The following is a 21,350-nucleotide window of genomic DNA, read 5'->3' as shown; positions in this document are numbered from 1 at the left end:
TGTGGTGAGCTAGTGGTTGGAGTATCGTATCTGGTGGAGTATATTTCCCTTTGTCTTATTTACTCCTTCCTATATTTGTGTTTATTTTGCCCTGAGCATTTATAGTGTATTCCTGTTTGACTGCGGTGTGGTGTATATTTTCTGTTATCCTTGTCTGTGCTTATTGTGGGTATTGGTTTATTAACACTTCACTGGGTGGAGGGTGGTATTCTCAGCCTAGGGTTAATACAGGAGATAGGGAGAGGCTGGAGCCCTGGACATGCACACCTTCAGTGTAAACTTCAGGTAGAGGGTCAGTCAGGGTTCCCCTAGTCTGAGGGAAATTGCAGGGGCCCGGGTTATCACCTCATTCCTGCCTAGGTCTCCCGTGACATTATAATCGGCCTTAAAAAAGCAAAAAAAAAAAGGGAAAAAAGGTTTCTTTTTCTTTTTTTTTGTCATGGATTCCATGACTTCCATAACCCGCCAGTTGGAGGCGCTGTCTCTACAGGTCACTGAGCTGAAGGGGGCAGTTCATCATCAGGGTCTAGTAGTATCTAAACTGCAAGCTGAATCTACAGGCAGAGTTGCTGAGCCCAAGTTTCCTTTGCCTGAGAGGTTTACTGGGGAGCGCAGTAAATTTGTTTCTTTTCGTGAAGCTTGCAAACTTTATTTCCATATGCGCCCGATCTCCTCGGGTAATGAGGCTCAGTGTGTGTGCAGCGCCCCAGAGTCCTGGTCATTGCAGTACTGTGGCTCCGCCACTAAGGGCAGCTATGGTACGTCTAATGGCACTGAAGGAGTTCATCTGACCAGGTATCACAGACACCAATACATTTCACAGTCGGGCCTCCAGGGGGAGCTAAGGGTTCTATTCATTAGGCCACTCCTCACATACTGGTAAAACTGGGGGTCAGGCAGGAAGTTAGAACAGAAAGCTGACTGGGTTGGAACCAGGCAACACCTTGTGGCAGAGGGTGTTGTGGGGGAAGATTCGGTAGGGCCCCTGTCGGGGGTGGGATCCTGACAGAGGTCTGGCAACTTGAGAGAACGTCACGGGACCTTGCCTGCTCAGCATAGCGGCGGTGCCCAAGGAAGGATTAGAAGCGAGATAGATTGTGCTTAGTGAGAAACGAGATCAAAGCAACAAGGAGAATACCAGTAGGAGTCGTGCTGTGAGACTGAGGCAACATCCTACTGAGGCGCACAACCGGCGGCCGGAACGCCGAGGAAGTATTCATACATCTAGCTTCAAGCAATACTTCAAACCAACGGCAGGACAGTCAGTCATAGGCGGGCTGTCTCACCTAAATCATCTACGAAGACATAGGGGGCAACTTGTGGAGAGGGGTGACTCTAGGGTCCCGGAAGAGCTCCGAGCCTACCCGTCATACGGGTGCCGTCCTAACCGTAACATCAGGGAGGGACGGAAGATTAGCAGAACATCATCTAATCGAGTTGTGAGGGAACTTAAGAAACAGACACAACAGTTGTGGGGACTTTCTGTAAGCACAGCAGGGAAGGACCACAACACATAGCGCTAGCAGGAAGGCACAGATTTCCACCTGCAAGGAGAACTCTGGAGGTGCCATTGGACCGGCCGGACTTGCGCAGCCTGGTGAACCGTATTCCGGACTGAGGACCCAGAGATCTTCAGTAAAGAGGTAAAGAGACTGCAACCTGGTGTCCTCGTTATTTACTGCACCGCACCACCACCACCATCCACATCTATTACTGTACGCCCCTCAGCAGGGTCACGGACCGGGTCTAGCCACCGTGACAACCCCAGAGCAGAAACTCAGAGGCCCGGTACCGGGTACCCCTTGGCCCTGCGGCAGTGGGGGCGCTACAACTTGGCGTCACGAACAGGATCTACTTAAGCCTGAAGAATCAGGTCATGTGTGCCTTGGAACTGTGATTTATTGTGCTTGGACTGTGATTTATTGCAAAGACTGTGCTGCGCCATTTACCGCCAAAAATCCGCCGCCATTACAGCGCTGAGGAGAGCGCAGGAGAAGAAGAGGGGTGTGAAGTGGGCGTGGACAAGCTGAAGAGCGCGAAGGACAATGGCCGCCCAGTCTAAATATTTCTGTGTCCTGAGGACGTGTCCATCAACAGCCGAGGTCCGTCTCCTGATCCTGTTCGGAGGGTGGAGACCATGGAGACGGGGCCGCCCACGAAAGAGACCGTGGGAAGAAGACGCTGGGGAGGAGATAAAGATGGCGACGCCGGGAGCACCGCGTGGGGATGACCTGACTCGGCATGGAACCGCATCACCGGACACAGCCTCGGAGACGCCATCGTTGCGGGGACTGGCCCTCACGGAACCACCGATGGGTCGACCTAACTGGCAGATGTCCGAGGAGTGTGTGGCCGCAGCCGAGGCCCGACAAATAGCAGGCCGCTTGGAGGCTGACGCCCGCGTGCTCGCTCGGCTGGGCCAGCCCACGGAGGTCCGTCTATCTCCGGTGTCCCTGGCTCCTCGCAACCCGGCCGCGGCTGAAGGTACGCTGCAAACACAAGGCATGAGGATCTTGCCGGAGGCCGAACACCTGCGGCGCTTGATGACGGCGTGGCGGAGCCGGCCCCAGCCTGCAGCCCAGATTGACTAGACCAGCGTAGAAGAAATCCCGCCGTCACACTGGGGTGTAGTGGTCTCCTTTAACTCCCGACGCGGAAGGGGAGTTATACAGGAGATTGGGGAGCCGTTACAGGTCCGTGTGGACCGGGAGGAAGTGGAGTCCTGCGGAGGAAGGTTCGCCCGCGACCTGGAGCCAGGTGACGCTGTGACCTACACCAGGTGGAGGAGGGAAACTGGTGCGGCTGGCTGGGTAGCTCGGGGCGTCCAGCGGTGCGTCGCACTCCAAGCCGCTGCCGGAACATCAGAAGATGAACCTCCTGCTGAAAAGGCAACGGAACCTGTCCCTGCGGAGCAGCGGGGAACCCGGACCCACCATGTACCTTGGGGGCATGCTGGTCCATCAGTGAGAAGGGCATCACGGCGAGGGATCCTGTCATTGCTGGGGCAGGAACCGCTCCTTGGATCGGCAGCGCGACCCGTTGGTCTGGTGAGGCCCGGAAGGAAACCACCTTCTGCACCACAAGAGTAAGATCTTAAAACTCTGAATATGTACATAGTTCCTTAAATTGTTTGTTTCACTGCTTTTTGCTGCTAAACCCGTCTAGGGTTAACTCTTAAAGGGATCCCTTTGTTGACCCGGGATCCCTACTGCTTTTTAGTTATTTTCTATTTTCTTCTTTGTTATCAAGAACTGCCGCGATCATGAACAGTGCATGATACAAACTGCTTGTAAATAGTTTGCACCTTATTAAGGGTGCTCCCTACTGGTTTTACTTAAAGAAGGACTCTTTGTGAAGATACCACACCGGAGCCTTTGCTGAGTATGGACTGGTAGCTTGAGAAGATGTGCTACCTCTTACAGACTGGATCCCCTCTTAAAGGGGATGTTTACTTGTTGCACTTAAAGAATGGTATTGCTTTACGATAGATAGATAGCAATAATGTTTTGATAAAAAGGAAAGTGATGATGATGCTTACATGTGAAAGTTATATGTATCCAATTAGTTGATTGTAAGAAATGTTTGATAATGTTGATAGAAGAATGAGGACAGAAAAGTGAACCCGTACGGGGTTAGTCAGCGAGTCCTCTTTGGAGCCATATGGGGATGGCTCAGTGATTTCAAACCGAAAGTAAATGTTATGTTCTATACTGTGTATAGTAGTTGAAAAGGCAGTAGGCCCGGGCTGAAAGGGGCGGTCCTGTAAAGAAAGGAGAGGCAGTAGGCCTGGAGCAGTTAGGACAGGCGGTCCTGCAGATTTAACGAAGGAGAATGAAAGAGAAAGAGTTCAGAATAATTCTTTAGTGGGTTTAGTCTGTACGCCCTTAAAGAAGAAGTCAGTTTCATAATGTTTTATAAGTAAGTCTTTAGTGGATAGGGAGTATACGTCCTTAAAGGCAATGTCAACTTGTTATTCAAAAGTTTGCACTGAGTAGAATACCCGGTTGGGTAACAGGAGTTATTTATAGCCTGTAATTTATAATGTTTAACCATGTCTGTAATGTTCAAGTGTCCTCACCTCCCATAAAGGGAAGCTCTGTTCAAGCTTACTTATTGTTATTGCATTTTCAAAATTGTATGTCTTTTTGCTAACCTGTATTGTTGTTTTCTTCCCAGTCCAGGAGTACTGGATTTAACCGGGGGGGAGTGCAGCGCCCCAGAGTCCTGGTCGTTGCAGTACTGTGGCTCCGCCACTAAGGGGAGCTATGGTACGTCTAATGGCACTGAAGGAGTTCATCTGACCAGGTATCACAGACACCAATACATTTCACAGTCGGGCCTCCAGGGGGAGCTAAGGGTTCTATTCATTAGGCCACTCCTCACATACTGGTAAAACTGGGGGTCAGGCAGGAAGTTAGAACAGAAAGCTGACTGGGTTGGAACCAGGCAACACCTTGTGGCAGAGGGTGTCGTGGGGGAAGATTCGGTAGGGCCCCTGTCGGGGGTGGGATCCTGACAGAGGTCTGGCAACTTGAGAGAACGTCACGGGACCGTGCCTGCTCAGCATAGCGGCGGTGCCCAAGGAAGGATTAGAAACGAGATGGATTGTGCTGAGTGAGAAACGAGATCAAAGCAAAAAGGAGAATACCAGTAGGAGTCGTGCTGTGAGACCGAGGCAACATCCTACTGAGGCGCACAACCGGCAGCCGGAACGCCGAGGAAGTATTCATACATCTAGCTTCAAGCAATACTTCAAACCAATGGCAGGACAGTCAGTCATAGGCGGGCTGTCTCACCTAAATCACCTACGAAGACATAGGGGGCAACTTGTGGAGAGGGGCGACTCTAGGGTCCCGGAAGAGCTCCGAGCCTACCCGTCATACGGGTGCCGTCCTAACCGTAACATCAGGGAGGGACGGAAGATTAGCAGAACATCATCTAATCGAGTTGTGAGGGAACTTAAGAAACAGACACAACAGTTGTGGGGACTTTCTGTAAGCACAGCAGGGAAGGAGCACAACACATAGCGCTAGCAGGAAGGCACAGATTTCCACCTGCAAGGAGAACTCTGGAGGTGCCATTGGACCGGCCGGACTTGCGCAGCCTGGTGAACCGTATTCCGGACTGAGCACCCAGAGATCTTCAGTAAAGAGGTAAAGAGACTGCAACCTGGTGTCCTCGTTATTTACTGCACCGCACCACCACCACCATCCACATCTATTACTGTACGCCCCTCAGCAGGGTCACAGACCGGGTCTAGCCACCGTGACAACCCCAGAGCAGAAACTCAGAGGCCCGGTACCGGGTACCCCTCGGCCCTGCGGCAGTGGGGGCGCTACATGTGGGCCTGGTGTTGTCATTACTGAACGGTGATCCTCAAGCATGGGCGTTTTCTTTACCTTCTGATTCTGCTGCATATAACTCAGTGGAGAGTTTTTTTTCTGCTCTTGGTCTTATTTATGAAGATCCTGACAGAATGGGTTTAGCAGAAACTAAAATTCGCAATATCCGCCAGGGGGGCGTATGGCAGAGGAATACTGCTCTGAATTTCGCCGATGGGCGGTTGATACTCAATGGAATGATCCTGCGCTGCGTAGTCAGTTTCTTCATGGGGTTTCAGGGAAGGTTAAAAAAGCCCTTCTAAGGTACGAGACTCCTGCCTCTCTAGAATCTGCTATGAGTCTTGTTATCCGCATTGATCGCCGTCTGCGTCAGGGGGTGCAAGAGACGCTGCTTATGGGAGAGAGCGTGGGTTCACGTGAGGTTGCTGCAGGTGAGCCCACGGAGCCCATGCAGATTGCAGGGGTGTCTCTTATGAAGCATCGTGCTCCTTTGGTCAGGAAGCAGAGAGCCTGTTTTTGCTGTGGTAAAACTGGTCATTATGTCAATACTTGTTCTCTGCTATCTATGAAAAGCGCAACAGCGGAAAAACGTTTAAGCTCAGAGGGTGTGGAGGTGGCCAGTCTGAACTTATGTCAACCCTCCATTGTGGTCTCTAAATGCAGGCTCCCAGCCAAAGTTATGGTCGCTGGCAGAGAGCTGCCAATCACTGTGTTTGTGGATAGTGGTTCTGCCTCTAATCTTATTGATGAGGAGTTTGCGCGCACAGCTGGTTTCAGGTTGGAAAAGCTGCCTCAGCCTATCCAGGTGGTCACCATCAATGCCGCTCCTCTCTCACAGGGGGAGATTACTGAGTTTGTTGCTGAGGTTAAACTCCACATTGGGGTCCTACATTCGGAGCAAGTTACATGTAGGGTGCTCAGTAATCTGCCTGCACAAGTGGTTCTGGGTTTTCCATGGTTGGCTATGCACAACCCGGTGATTGACTGGAAAACCCAGGATATCATCCAGTGGAGCGGATACTGCCTGGAGAATTGCCTGGCCACGTGTGTTTCCACTGGGACTTCTAGTATTCCTGAGTCTCTGCTGGATTTCGCTGATATGTTTTCTGAGAGGGTTTTTTTAGAAGTGCCCCGACTTGGGTCTAAGGACTCTAAGGCGGATGCTTTGTCCAGGTGTTTTCTGGGGCAAGAACCTCAGGAAGAACCGGTTCCCGTCCTCCCTAAAGGTGTAATGGTCTCGGCGTTCACGACAGTTGTTGAGGCTGAGGTTGACGAGGTTCAGGAGGAAGTACCACCAAAACTGTCCTCTGTCGGGAGGAAAGTAAAACAGCGTCTTTTGAGCGTGGGTGCTAAGTACAGATGTGTGGCTGACAGTAGACGTGTGCCAGGTCCGGACCTAAGTGTGGGTGACTGGGTGTGGTTGTCCACAAAAAACTTAAGACTTAAAATTCCATCCCTTAAATGGGGTCCTAGGTTTATTGGTCAATTTAGGGTCGCCGCTATCGTTAATCCAGTTGTCTACCGGTTGGAGCTCCCTACGGTTTATAAGATTCACAACGTGTTCCACAGATCGTTATTGAAAAAGGTGGTGGGTTCTGTGGACGCTGCGGCGATGCCTCCTCCAGTCTTGGTGAATGGCAGTTTGGTGTTTGAAGTCTCCAGGGTGGTTGACTCTCGTGTGGTGCGCTGCATGTTACAGTACCTGGTGCACTGGTGTGGTTATGGGCCAGAAGAGAGGTCTTGGGTACTTGCCTCGGATATACATGCGGACCGACTGGACAGATTGTTTCACCGCCGCCGTCCGGACAAGCTCGGTCCTATAAGTCTTGAGGGCCCTGGGGTCCCTCGTAGAAGGCGGGGTACTGTCATGTCGGACGCTGTTCAGACCAGGTCATCCGACAGACAGCGGTAATTCCGCTTTTGTCCACTATGCGCTCATTGGCGTCAGCTAGATTTTGTCTAGCTGGTCCAGGGTTAATTTACCTGGTGATCGGATTGGAAGCTGGGCCATGCCCACTGCCTTTAAGCAGTTCTCCTGAACATTGGGCGTCGCCGATTATAGCTTCAGTCTAGAGGTTGGTTATCTCGGTCTTGTGTGGTGAGCTAGTGGTTGGAGTATCGTATCTGGTGGAGTATATTTCCCTTTGTCTTATTTACTCCTTCCTATATTTGTGTTTATTTTGCCCTGAGCATTTATAGTGTATTCCTGTTTGACTGCGGTGTGGTGTATATTTTCTGTCATCCTTGTCTGTGCTTATTGTGGGTATTGGTTTATTAACACTTCACTGGGTGGAGGGTGGTATTCTCAGCCTAGGGTTAATACAGGAGATAGGGAGAGGCTGGAGCCCTGGACATGCACACCTTCAGTGTAAACTTCAGGTAGAGGGTCAGTCAGGGTTCCCCTAGTCTGAGGAAAATCGCAGGGACCCGGGTTATCACCTCATTCCTGCCTAGGTCTCCCGTGACATCGGAGCGACAGACAACACAGAGGAAGAGTGCATCCTGGTACAGGCAGTGTTGCTGATGCCCAAAACGAAGGATATGGATGACAGGAGTGAGGATGCAGGGGTAAGTGCGCATAGCGCAGATACACCTGGACACACGCTTAGACACTCAGCCTAGTCCTGAATATCCCTATTCTTGTCATCTAGGATAAGCATATTCCACAGGCACCTCTACCAATGGCAAAAAAGCCAGGCAAGTCCTTGACAAAATGTAACCGTTGCTCCATATGCCATGTAAAACTGCCAGATGCCTACAAAAGAACCCTCTGCAGCTCCTGCATTTCAAAGGTCGTACAGGAGGAACAACCAGCCCTCCAGTCCGAAATGAGGGGTTTAATCCGCGAGGAAGTACAAGCTTCCTTGGCTACTATATCACAGCAGCGCCCTTCCAGTCCAGGCCCAAGCCGTAAGAGACCTAGATGGGATCCAGAGCAGATAGATTTTGGTCTATCCTCAGATGAGGAATCAGACTTTAAGGGCTCAGACCAAGAAGAGGGTGAACTTCTACTAGAGGATCAGGACCAGGGCAGAAAGTATCTATTTCCAGTGTAGGATACGGATGATCTGGTACAGGCAGTGAGAAATACCATGCAGATGAAGGAGGTTCCGCGTCCACAGTCCAGGCAGGATGTAATGTTTGGATGTCTTACATCTCAGAGGCAGACAGTGTTCCCTGTAGGCGAACATATCTGTCTCATGATATTACAAGAATGGAAGGAAGCAGAGCGTAGACTAGTGATGTCCTGGGAGTTTAAGGGATGCCTACCATTTGACCCAGATGACATCAAACCGTGGGAAGAAATCCCTAAGGTCGATGTAGCCAAAGTAACAAAGAAGACATCCATTCCTTTTGAGCCTCAGAGATGCCATGGACCATAAGGCGGATATTATTCTACGCCGAGCTTGGGAAGCATCAGTGGCCCTGATAAAGACTAATATAGAGGCCACTTCTGTGGCCAGATCCATGTTCTTGTGGATGGGGCAATTTGAAGAACATTTAGTTAATAAGACCACGTGGGCTGAAATAATTTCTTCTCTACCTATTATAAATTCCGCCACAGCCTTCCTGGCTGATACTTCGGCCGAATCAGTGAGATTCACTGCCAGGAACAGCTCTTTTTCTAACGCAACCCGTAGAGCTATTTGGCTTACATCCTGATCGGCAGATAATGCCTCCAAAAATAAATTATGTGCCATATCCTTCTCAGGGTCTAGGGTATTTGGGCAGGCTTTGGATGACATCTTAGAGTTTGCGTCTGACAGTAAAAAAGGGTTTCCCGAGGATAAACCCAAAAAATTCCAGCCTTTTCGGAAAAGGCTGCCCCCTTGCAAACAACCAGATTATAGAGAGCAATGGAGATCCAACAGATGATCCTATAGGAGTTCCTATACTCAGAGCAGAAGGGGAAAAATTTCCTTTTTGGATCTAGCTTCTAGATCTAGAAGGCAATGACGCCATAGGTATAGGGGGCAGGCTCAGTCTTTTTGTGAACAACTGGAGACAGATCACCAAAAACGAATATGTCTTAAATATAATATCAGAGGCTACAGAATAGAATCTCTCCCCCGCCCCAAAGATATTTCACATCGACCACTGTTGCAGCCGATTCCTCAATGTTTGCGGACCTTCAGGAGCTAGTCATCTCCAAAGTCATAGTTCGGGTTCCCTCATCAGAAATAGGCAGAGGTCACTACTCATCCCTATTCTCAGTCCCAAAACCGTCAGAGGAAACATGCACAATCATAAACCTAAAACCATTAAACCTATGGGTCAGATACAAGCGGTTCAGGATGGAATCAATATGGTCAACCATCCACCTTATAGGCAAAAATTCAGTGATGTGCACTCTCGACCTGAAGAGTGCTTATTATCCGGTTCCGATCCATCCGACTTCTCAGGAGCTTCTGAAATTCTCAGTAAGTTTACCGGACCATACCTGCCACCACCAGTTTCAATGCCTCCCGTTCGGCTTGGCCTCGGCTCCCAGAATATTTACAAAATTGGTCGCAGAGGTAGTTGCCTACCTAAGAAGCAAGGGAGTTACAATAATACCTTATTTGGATGATTTTTTCCTGGTGGCCCGATCTGCAGAGACCTTACTCCTACACAGAGATCGAACCATTGCAGTGACAGAACACCTTGGTTGGGTGGTAAATCGGAAGAAATCACATCTAAAACCCAAGTTTCGAAAGGTATTCCTTGGAGTGCTTCTGGATTCTACCTGCAGGCAATCCTTTCTACAAAGAGAAAAACAGGAGTCAGTAAGAAGAAGGATCACAGAGTTCCTGAAGCATCGAGTTACCATAAGATGAGCCATGAAGGTCCTAGGAATAATGACATCATGTATCACCTTTGTCAGATGGGCTCACGCCCAATCAAGACCATTACAAAGACAAGTAATCTCAGTATGGGATCGCCACCAGATGTCTCTACACAGGCCAATGCGACTATCAATAGGAGTGAGAAGATCATTACTGTGGTGGACCCAACTCAGCAACCTAAGGACAGGTGTCTCATGGATTCCGTCCCCTTGTGTGGTAATCGCCACGGATGCCAGTCAGTGGGTATGGGGAGCGCGCCTAGAGGGAAATTTCTTTCAGGGCAGGTGGCCCGAAGACATCAGCTACAAGTCATCAAACTTCAGGAAACTTTATGCAGTTTGGGAGACCTTAAGAAGGAACCGTTCACGGTTAAAAAACAAGCATGTGAAGATTTTAATGGACAACATGACAGCAGTGTCATTCCTGAGACACCAGGGAGGTCCCAAACACAGAGCACTACAAGATCTAGCACAAAAGATATTTGTCTGGGCAGAAAATACGGTCATTTCAATAACAGCGGTGCACTTGGAAGGGTCACAAAATATCTTGGCCGACTACCTGAGCAGGAGTAAGGTCTGTTCGACAGAGTGGGAACTAAACCAAGAAGTTTTCCAGTTATTGTACCACCAGTGGGGAACTCCCAGAACAGATTTGTTTGCCACAAGAAAAAATTCAAAGGTGTCCAGATTCTATTCTCTGAATCCTTCAGACATGCCACAAGCAGTCGACGCCCTAAGTCAGACATGGGATGAACCACTCTCCTACACTTTTCCCCCGTTGGCACTCATTCCGGTGGTGCTCAGAAAAATCCAGGAAGACTAGGCAAGAGTTCTGTTGATTTTTCCATTCTGGCCGAAGAGAAGCTGGTTCCCGTTGCTGGGATCCCTATAGAAAACCCAATCAAACTTCCTCTGTGGATGGACATCATCCATCAGGGTCTTGTCTTACATCAGAATCCGGAAAGGCTGCACCTTTCAGCATGGATCCTGAAAGGGACATTTTGAAAGCCTGGGGTTTATCGGATCAAGTCATTTCCACTATACAAGCTAGTAGGAAACTAGTAACTTCGGCGATCTACTACAAGATCTGGAAAAAATTCTGTATGGAGAGTGGCAGGTCCGCCATCATAGCAGAGATCCCTGATGTCCCTAGAGTCCTGGATTTTCTTCAGGCAGGGTTCAAGATGGGTCTTAGGCCTAGTACCCTTAAGGTACAGATTTCGGCCCTCAGCACTTACTTGGACTACCCTTTGGCCTCTCACCCATGGGCAATTAGATTTGTTAAAGCCATCCAGAGATTGCACCCCACTATTAGGCAGTTAACTCCCCCTGGGACTTAAACCTGGTCCTCAGGGCTCTTTGTAAAAAACCTTATGCCCTTGATGAAAATATGGAAAACAGCTTTCCTAGTAGCCATTACGACAGCTAAAAGAGTGGGGGAGATTCATGGCTCTATCTATTAGAGACCCATATCTACAGATTAGCGATGACCACATAATTCTAAAACTAGACCCATCTTTTATCCCCAAGATAGCATCAGTACAAAATCATAACCAAGAAATAATTTCACCCTCCTTTTGCGAAAATTCCTCAAATGCAAAGGAGCAGTCTTTACACTCCCTGGATGTTAGACGAGCAGTAATAGACTATCTAGAGGCCACTAGTCCCTGTAGGAGGGACCCTAACCTATTTATCCTATTTGGGGGTAAAAAAAAGCTTCTAAAACATCTATAGCTAGATGGATCACAACTGTAACTTCTAAAGCCTATTCATCAGAATGGGTAGACTGTCCAGTAGGGATAAAAGCTCATTCTACTAGGGCCATTTCAGCATCATGGGCTGAATGAGCAGGAGCTTCCTTAGAACAGATATGCAAGGCCGCGACCTGGGCCAGGGTAAATACATTCTGTAAACATTATAAGCTTGACGTGTTAGCAGGTCAGCCGACGTCATTTGGGAGAAAAGTTCTCCAAGCAGTAATCCCACCCTAAGGGAGTTTTCTTTGGTATTCTCCAGGGTGCTGTCAGGGGGACGTCCTGGAAAATGGGTATGAGACCTACCGGTAATTCGGTTTCCAGGAGTCCATCCTGACAGCACCATTACTTCCCCCCTGTGTATACTATTTCATATGCTGTAATATGATTTGGTTAATAAAGAATTTATATTGCATCTATCCATGGTGTGGTACTTGTCAAAACACTGAAGGAAATGGGGTGGAGTGGGACCTTTTAACCTCTCGTGTGTTTTTCCTGTCCCTGCAAGGAGGAGGAGGACGTCCTCCAAGGTGCTGTCAGGATGGACTCCTGGAAACCGAATTACCGGTAGGTCTAATAGCCATTTTTGGTCTCATCTGTCCACAAGATGATCTTCCAGAAGGATTTTGGTTTACTTATCTACATTTTAGAAAACAGCCATCTAGCTTTTTTGTGTCTCTGTATCAGCAGTGGAGTCCTAATGGGTCTTCATAGCATTTCATTTAATTCAAATGTCAATGGATAGTTCACACTGACACTGATGCACCCTGAGCCTGCAGGAAGGCTTACATATTTTTGGAACTTGTTTGGGGTTGCTTATCCACCATCCAGACTATTCTGCTTTTCAACTTTTCATCAATTGTTCTTTACTATGGATGTCCAGGGAGATTAACTACAGTGCCATGGGTTGTAAACGTCTTCTTGATTTTAGAACCAGAAACACATGGGCCACTTGCACATTGAACAAGTCTGTAGGAACCTGTTCACACCACCAACAGAGTATTTTTGACCTCACTGTGCTCTTTTGTGTCTTCAAGTTTTCTGGTGGTGTGAACAGGTTCCTACAGACTTGTTCAATGTGCAAGTGGCCCATGTGTTTCTGGTTCTATAATTGTTCTCTTGTTTCTACAAGACTGGGGAGTCCACAACTCCTCTGTGGGTCATTTGCATTTAACTGCTCCATCCTGCATGTCCACATGGATAGTCCTTCTCTGAACCCTGCTTATACAGGTATTATACAGATGATCAGGTTTTAAATACATCAGATAGGGATTCTATATATTAGTTAGGACTGCTCTATAAGGGTATACCTTGACGATTTGGTGGAGCAGCTTAGTATACATTTTTTTGCAAAAAAACGTATCAACTAAATACCCTGTTTTCTTTACATCTTTTGACTAGCACTTGCTGATTACTGTGATTTTTTTACAACAGAGTATTTTTGACCTCACTCTGCTCTTTTGTGTCTTCTCGTCTTCTTGATTATGTTACACAGCATGGGCAAAGGAAAATCAAGATCTCTGGAGATGGATTTGCAACCCTGTTGATATTGTTCAAAAATTTGGTTCCCAAGTCCTCATACAGTTCTATTGTCCTCTTTCAGTTCTCCATGCTTAGTGTGGTGCACAGATATAACATATAAGACCATATAAACCTTAACAGATATACATCTCACACTTATTGATAAAACCCTGTGCACACTATAATGACTAATGATATATATTGATTGCTGTGCACAGTGTGATGCATAGTACGGTATATACTAAATATTTAAACTTCTCATAATTGTTACATTGGGGTTGATTTTTAACATTGTTTTATTGTATATGTATATATTCTTTTTTTCTTTTGTGGTGCGGACACCTCTTGTATGCGGTGCTACCCTTTACCACTTTGTTAAATAAAGGTATTTTATTTTCATTTTTTCTTGGCCCGTATTGCTTTGATCACATATTCAGTTTTTCTTGCTTGGTTCTCTCTTATATTAACGGGCTGGTACACTAGGAAACATGAGACTCAAAAAAGTGTGTAAATCATCTAGGTATCTAAATATAAAGGGAAATAATACAGCATCGCATAAGGGGTAAAGGGTGATCCATGCTACAACATAAATTTAACAGAGTGCACAAATAATAAGTATAACCTAGTGTCCAGTACCAGCCACAGGGATGAATAATGGATAGAGTGAATAGAGTGGTTGGGTCGGTTTTTACCATCCCCAGTGTTGCAATCACCGCTATTCACAGAATAACAGCAATCGCAAAATAAAGTCTGAATTCTTATTTATTTCTCTCTCCTCTGATATGGTCTAGCACATCAGAGGAGAAAGAACTGAGGTCCCCCGAGCCCCCCACCGGTACCTCTGGCACCTCCTGCATCCCCCGGTGATGTCCCCTGTCCCTCGGCATCTTCTTTCAGGAAGAAAATGGTGGGCACATGCGCACCTATCAACAATAGGAGATTTCTCCTATTGGTTCATTTTAATCACTGTGATAGACACTATCACAGTGATCGAAAAAATAGTAAATCAAACTCCCCTTTATCACCCCGTTAAAGTAAAAATAAAATAAAATAAAGTATTTATTTTCATTTTCCATTCGGGATAGGGTTGGGGCTAGGATTAGGGTTGAGGTTAGAGCTAGGGTTAGGGTTTGGACTAGGGTTAGGGTTGGGGCTAGAGTTAGGGTTAGAGTTGGGGTTACAGCTAGGTTTAGGGTTGGACTAGGGTTGGGGTTAGAGTTAGAGCTAGGGTTAGGGTTGGGCTAGGGTTAGGGTTGGGGCTAAGGTTAGGGTTGGCCTAGGGTTAGGGCTGGGCTAAGGTTAGCATTGGGGCTAGAGTTAGGATTGGACTAGGGTTAGGGTTAGGCTAGGGTTGGGGCAAGGGTTAGAGCTAGGGTTAGGGTTGGGTTTAGGGTTGTGTTGGGTTAGGGTTGTGTTGGGTTAGGGTTGTGTTGATATAGGGTTGTGTTGAGGTTAGGGTTGGGTTGGGGTTAGGGTGTTGGGGTTAAAGTCGTGATTAGGGTTAAGGTTAGGATTGGATTAGGGTTAGGGGAGTGTTGGGGTTAGGGTTGGGGTTAGTGTTGTGTTAGGGTTGGAGTTAGAATTGGGGGGATTCCACTGTTTAGGTATGTCAGGGGGTCTCCAAACGTGACATGGCACCTGCCATTGATTCCAGACAATTTTGCGTACAAAAAGTCAAACGGTGCTCCCGCCATTCTGAGCCCTGCCATGCGCCCAAACAGTGGATTTCCCCCACATATGGGGTATCGGCACACTCAGAAGAAATTGCACAATACATTTTGTGGCCAAATTTCTCCTGATACCCTTGTGAAAATAAAAAAGTTTGGTTCCAAAGTACCGTAAATTTTTTTGTGAAAAAAAAGTTCATTTTTTCCTTCCACATTGCTTTAGTTCTCGTGAAGCACCTGAAGGGTTAATAAACTTCTTGAATGTAATTTTGCGCCCCTTGAGGGGTGAAGTTTTTAGAATGGTGTCACTTTTGGTTATTTTCTGTTTGACCTCCCAAACTCACTTCAAATGTGAAGTGGTCCCTAAAAAATGGTTTTGCAAATTTTGTTGGAAAAATGAGAAATCGCTGGTCAACTTTTAACCCTTATAACATCCTGAAAAAAATGATGTTTCCAAAATTGTGCTGATGTAAAGTAAACATGTAGTAAATGTTATTTATTAAGTATTTTTAGCGATATGACTCTTTGATTTAAGGGCATAAAAATTAAAAGTTTGAAAATTGCAAAATGTTCAAAATTTTGGCCAAATTTCCCTGTTTTTTCATAAATAAACGCAAGATATATCAAATAAATTTTACCACTAACAGGAAGTACAATATGTCACAAAAAAAAGTCTTAGAACAGTCTTGGGATCCGTTGAAGCGTTCCAGAGCTGTAACCTCATAAAGTGACAGTGATCAGAATAGTAAAAATTGGCTTGGTCATTAAGTACAAAATTGGCTCTGTCACTAAGGGGTTAATGATATCAATAAGCAGCCAGAAAAATAATGAAAAATTTCTAATAGTACTTGCAAACCTATATAGCATCCTATACAAAGCACAGTCATATGGGAATTGATCTGGACTAGAAGAAAATGTCTATGGTAAATTGACAGGCTAAGCACAAACAATGAACATGTACAGCAATAAATATCCAAGTTGTGAGCACGACCACATTTGGGATGTACTTATCTGAAGCACTTGGGTTAGAAGAAGAGAGGTACCCCCCTATATTTCCTAAAATAGTATCAATAAAAATGTGAGCTCAGCATGGAATAAATGGACTCTCACATAGATTAATCAATGGAAAAATATAAAACACAAACGGCTCTTAGAATATAGCAACAGAAACCAATTCTGTTTTACAAAGTTTTGAATGTTTATAACTACTAACATATATAAAGAATAACTTTTACTTTTGGTATTGCCATGAATCATGGTGACAGATTAATTTTAACTGCACAATGAAAGCCATACAAAATCCCCAAAATTGTTTTTTTAACGATTTCCACAGACTAGTCAGAAAACAATAATAAATACTTTGTCTTGCTTCACTTCTAGTCCCAGACTCCGAGCCCCAGATCAGAGAATACAAGAACCTAACATCTACCTCAGTACTTCTATCATGGGATCCACCTGAACACCCAAATGGTATTATAACTGGCTACTACCTACAGATTTATGGACCACAAGGAAATTATCCTTTATTTACCATTGAAGTCTCTGTCATTTTGGAGGATCTTCTACCTTTCACCCAGTATTTTGTATTTGTGGCGGCTAGTACAATGAAAGGGACTGGTCCTCCAAGCCAGCTTGCCTTTCACACAGATGACGCAGGTACTACTTATATTACATCTTCGTGCAAAATTAAAATAATCAGCAAAGTGATCCTTCTTAATCTCTTACATGCTTCTAGTTTCACTGCCTTAAACTCTTCTCATGTGTCTTCTTGAATTATGGCATTCCTCTAACAAGGTCACAACTGTACATGATATATTCCTCTCTTGTGCTACAATTTCAGTGCTCTGACAGGTTTAGTTATGCTGCAAAATCTCTACTTACAGTGGTGGCATTACCTTATTTCTTCCAGTATTTCCTGACAAAAAGTCATTGTGGAAGAAAAATTATTTTACTACTGCATCTAAAGTAATAATGTACTTACATATACAGTGCAGCTGACCAGTCTCATTTAGTTGCAAAAAGGAAAAAGCTACGTATTTGTTGTGTCACACAATTTGTGCAATGTTATGTAACTTATACTTAGATCACCATAGAACTCAATCAAGATCTATGTTAAGGCCCCGTCTCACATAGCGAGATCGCTAGCGAGATCGCTGCTGAGTCACAAGTTTTGTGACGCAACAGCGACCTCCATAGCGATCTCGCTATGTGTGACACGTACCAGCGATCAGGCCCCTGCTGCGAGATCGCTGGTCGTGTCGGAATGGCCTGGACCTTTTTTTGGTCGTTGAGGCCCCGCTGACATCGCTGAATCGGTGTGTGTGACACCGATCCAGCGATGTCTTCACTGGTAACCAGGGTAAACATCGGGTTACTAAGCGCAGGGCCGCGCTTAGTAACCCGATGTTTACCCTGGTTACCAGCGTAAATGTAAAAAAAAACAAACAGTACATACTCGCCTTCTGATGTCCGTCAGGTCCCTTGCCGTCTGCTTCCTGCTCTGACTGCCGGCCGTACAGTGAGAGCACAGCACAGCAGTGACGTCACCGCTGCGCTCTGCTCTCACTGTACGGCGGCTCAGTCAGAGCAGGAAGCAGACGGCAAGGGACCTGGACACCGAAAGGCGAGTATGTACTGTTTGTTTTTTTTGGTAACCAGGGTAAACATCGGGTTACTAAGCGTGGCCCTGCGCTTAGTAACCCGATGTTTACCCTGGTTACCCGGGTGCTGCAGGGGGACTTCGGCATCGTTGAAGACAGTTTCAACGATGCCGAAGTCGTTCCCCTGATCGTTGGTCGCTGGGGAGAGCGGTCTGTGTGACAGCTCCCCAGCGACCACACAGCGACTTACCAACGATCACGGCCAGGTCATATCGCTGGTCGTTATCGTTGGTAAATCGGTGAGACGGGGCCGTTAAGGGGTAACTATCAACTGTTTAAAGTTTTAATATGCTACAGGGTTTGCAAAGTGTTGCAAAACTGGTGGGGGTTTGGGTCTTGATACCCTCACTGATCACTCAAAACATCATTCTGCACAGAGTGGTGGATAGAAACATAAAAATATTAGTGAGTCAGCACATTGCATTCTGTGAGCTGCTAATGCATGGGGCAGTACATCACTCTGTGTGTGCAGCTCATGCAAGAGCCAGTACATCACTATGTGTGCGCAATTCATGCAAGAGCCAGTACATCACTATGTGTGTGCAATTCATGCAGGAGGCAGTACATCACTCTGTTTGCGCAGCTCATGCAGGAGCAAGTACTCCTCTGTGCGCGTAGCTTATGCATGCGGCAGTTCATCACTCTGTTCACTGCTCATGCAGGAGGCAGTACATCTCTCTATGTGCGCAGCTCATACAGAAGCAAGTACATGACTCCGTATGCGCAGTTCATGCAGGAGGTAGTACATCACTCTGTGTGCGCATCTCATGCAGGAGGCAGTGCATTACTCTGCGTGTGCAACTCATGCAGGAGGCAGTGCATCACTCTGTGCTCAACTCATGCAGGAGGCAGTACATCAGTCACTCTGTGTGCGCAACTCATGCAGGAGGCAGTGCATCACTCTTCGTGCGCAACTCATGCAGGAGCAAGTACATCACTTTGTGTGCGCAGTTCATGTAGGAGAAAGTACATCACTCTGTGTGCGCAGCTCATGCAGGAGGCAGTGCGTAACTCTGTGCGCAACTCATACAGGAGGCAGTACATCACTCTGTGTGTGCAGTTCATGCAGGAGCAAGTACATGCACAGCTCATGCAGTAGCAAGTACATCACTCTGTGTGCGCAGCTCATGCAGGAGGCAGTGCATCACTCTGCGTGTGCAACTCATGCAGGAGGCAGTGAATCACTCTGTGTGCGCAGTTCATGCAGGAGCAAGTACATCACTCTGTGTGCGCAGTTCATGCAGGAGCAAGTACATCACTCTGTGTGTGCAGTTCATGCAGGAGCAAGTACATGCACAGCTCATGCAGCAGCAAGTACATCACTCTGTGCGCAGCTCATGCAGGATGCAGTGCATCACTCTGCGTGTGCAACTCATGCAGGAGGCAGTGCATCACTCTGTGTGTGCAGTTCATGCAGGAGCAAATACATCACTCTGTGTGCGCAGTTCATGCAGGAGCAAGTACATCACTCTATGTGCGCAGCTCATGCAGGAGGCAGTACATCACTCTGTGTGCGCAGCTCATGCAGGAGGCAGTACATCACTCCGTGTGCACAGTTCATGCAGGAGCAAGTACATCACTCTGTGTGCGCAGTTCATGCAGGAGCAAGAACATCAATCTGTGTGCATAGCTCATGCAGGCGCAGTGCATCTTTTTGTGTGTGCAGATCGTGCAAGAGCCAGTATGTCACTCTGTGTGCGCAGATCATGCAAAAGTACTCTGTGCATAGCTCATGCAGGAGGCAGCACATCATGCTGCGTGTGCAGTTCATGCAGGAGCCAGTACATCACTCTGTTTGCATAGCTCATGCAGAAGGCAGTACATCACTGTGTGTGTTAGCAGCTCATGCTGCAGTCAGTATATCACTCTGTGCGTGCAAATCATGCAAGAGCCATGCATAACTCTGTGTTCACAGATCATGCAGTTGTCAATACATTTCTCTGTGTGTATAGTTCATTTAGGAGGCAGTACATCACTGTGTGTGTGCAGGAGGCAGTACATCCCTGTGTGTGCATAGCACATGCAGGAGGCAGTACATCACTCTGTGCACAGATCATGCAGTGTACAGCTCACGCAGGAGGCAGTAGATTTTTCTGTGTGAGTAGCACATTCAGGAGGCAGTACATCACTCTGTGCACAGATCATGCAGTGGGCAGTACATTTTTCTGTATGTGCAGCTCACGCAGGAGGCAGTGCATCCCCCTGTGTACGCAGATCATGCAGTGTACAGCTCACGCAGGAGGCAGTACACCACCCTGTGTGCACAGATCATGCAGTGGGCAGTACATTTTTCTGTGTGTGCAGCTCACGCAGGAGGCAGTGCATCCCCCTGTGTACGCAGATCATGCAGTGTACAGCTCACGCAGGAGGCAGTACACCACCCTGTGTGCACAGATCATGCAGTGGGCAGTACATTTTTCTGTGTGTGCAGCTCACGCAGGAGGCAGGACATCCCTCTGTGTGCGCAGATCATGCAGTGTACAGCACACGCAGGAGGCAGAACATTTTTCTGTGTGTGCAGCTCACGCAGGAGGCAGTACATCCCTCTGTGTGCACAGATCATGCAGTGTACAGCTCACGCAGGAGGCAGTACATTTTTCTGTGTGCGCAGCTCACGCAGGAGGCAGTACATCCCTCTGTGTGCACAGATCATGCAGTGTACAGCTCACGCAGGAGGCAGTACACCTCTCTGTGTGCACAGATCATGCTGGAGGCAGTACATTTTTCTGTGTGCGCAGCTCACGCAGGAGGCAGTACATCCCTCTGTGTGCACAGATCATGCAGTGTACAGCTCACGCAGGAGGCAGTACATTTTTCTGTGTGCGCAGCTCACGCAGGAGGCAGTACATCCCTCTGTGTGCACAGATCATGCAGTGTACAGCTCATGCAGGAGGCAGTACATTTTTCTGTGTGTGCAGCTCACGCAGGAGGCAGTACATCCCTCTGTGTGCACAGGTCATGCAATAGCTGCATGCTTCAGGGCAGTGTTATGAGCAACTGGACATTGAAGAATCCAGATCTTCAGGGATGGGAAACACATTGCAGTCATCTGCAATATATTAAATATTTTTACAATTGATAATTACCCCTTATATGCAAAATACTGCTGCTTTTTCAGTAGCTGGGAATGGTTTATAAACCTTAAATGGAAATTTTTTAAAGGGGTTACCCTTCTTAAACAAATGATGGCTTATAGCTAGGACACACCATTATTATAAGATCAGTAGAAGTTTGACCTCTGAGATTCCCCTACAATACTAAGAATAAAGGGGAGCTCAGCACTGGTGTAGAACTACTTTACTTAGACTTTTTTTTAGCTTTGCAGGGGTGCCCTTGCCATCCACTGTGCAGGGAACTACAAAGCAACGACTTTTAGCTGAAGGGAATGACTGCAGTTCCCCACGATGCTGGGTGGCAGGGAGATTAGAAACTTAAAACTGGAGGCATTGCTCAGTTAGTGACGCCATTACAGTTATGTCCTTACTTTACATTACAAAATCTTGCTGAGAAGTTCTCTTTAAATCAGTCGTATGGAATATTTTGCTGAGTTCTGTAGAAGCTGTTATGTTTTATGTGAACAA

The 21,350-nt window shown here is 47.0% G+C and overlaps 1 protein-coding gene across 1 annotated transcript in view; it reads left to right on the top strand.

Moving 5' to 3' along the window:
• The window catches only part of PTPRQ (protein tyrosine phosphatase receptor type Q), a 677,639-nt gene that overhangs the window by 429,404 nt on the left and 226,885 nt on the right, over nucleotides 1-21,350 (top strand). Inside the window, exon 29 of the mRNA XM_077265498.1 lies at nucleotides 16,490-16,765. Within this exon, the coding sequence (XP_077121613.1) occupies nucleotides 16,490-16,765 (276 nt within the window). The remainder of the gene's footprint in view (nucleotides 1-16,489; nucleotides 16,766-21,350) is intronic.

This window comes from Ranitomeya variabilis, chromosome 5 (assembly GCF_051348905.1).
Source record: "Ranitomeya variabilis isolate aRanVar5 chromosome 5, aRanVar5.hap1, whole genome shotgun sequence".
In the NCBI taxonomy this organism is placed as follows: Eukaryota; Metazoa; Chordata; class Amphibia; order Anura; family Dendrobatidae; genus Ranitomeya; species Ranitomeya variabilis.
This window is presented reverse-complemented; position numbering and strand designations above follow the sequence as displayed.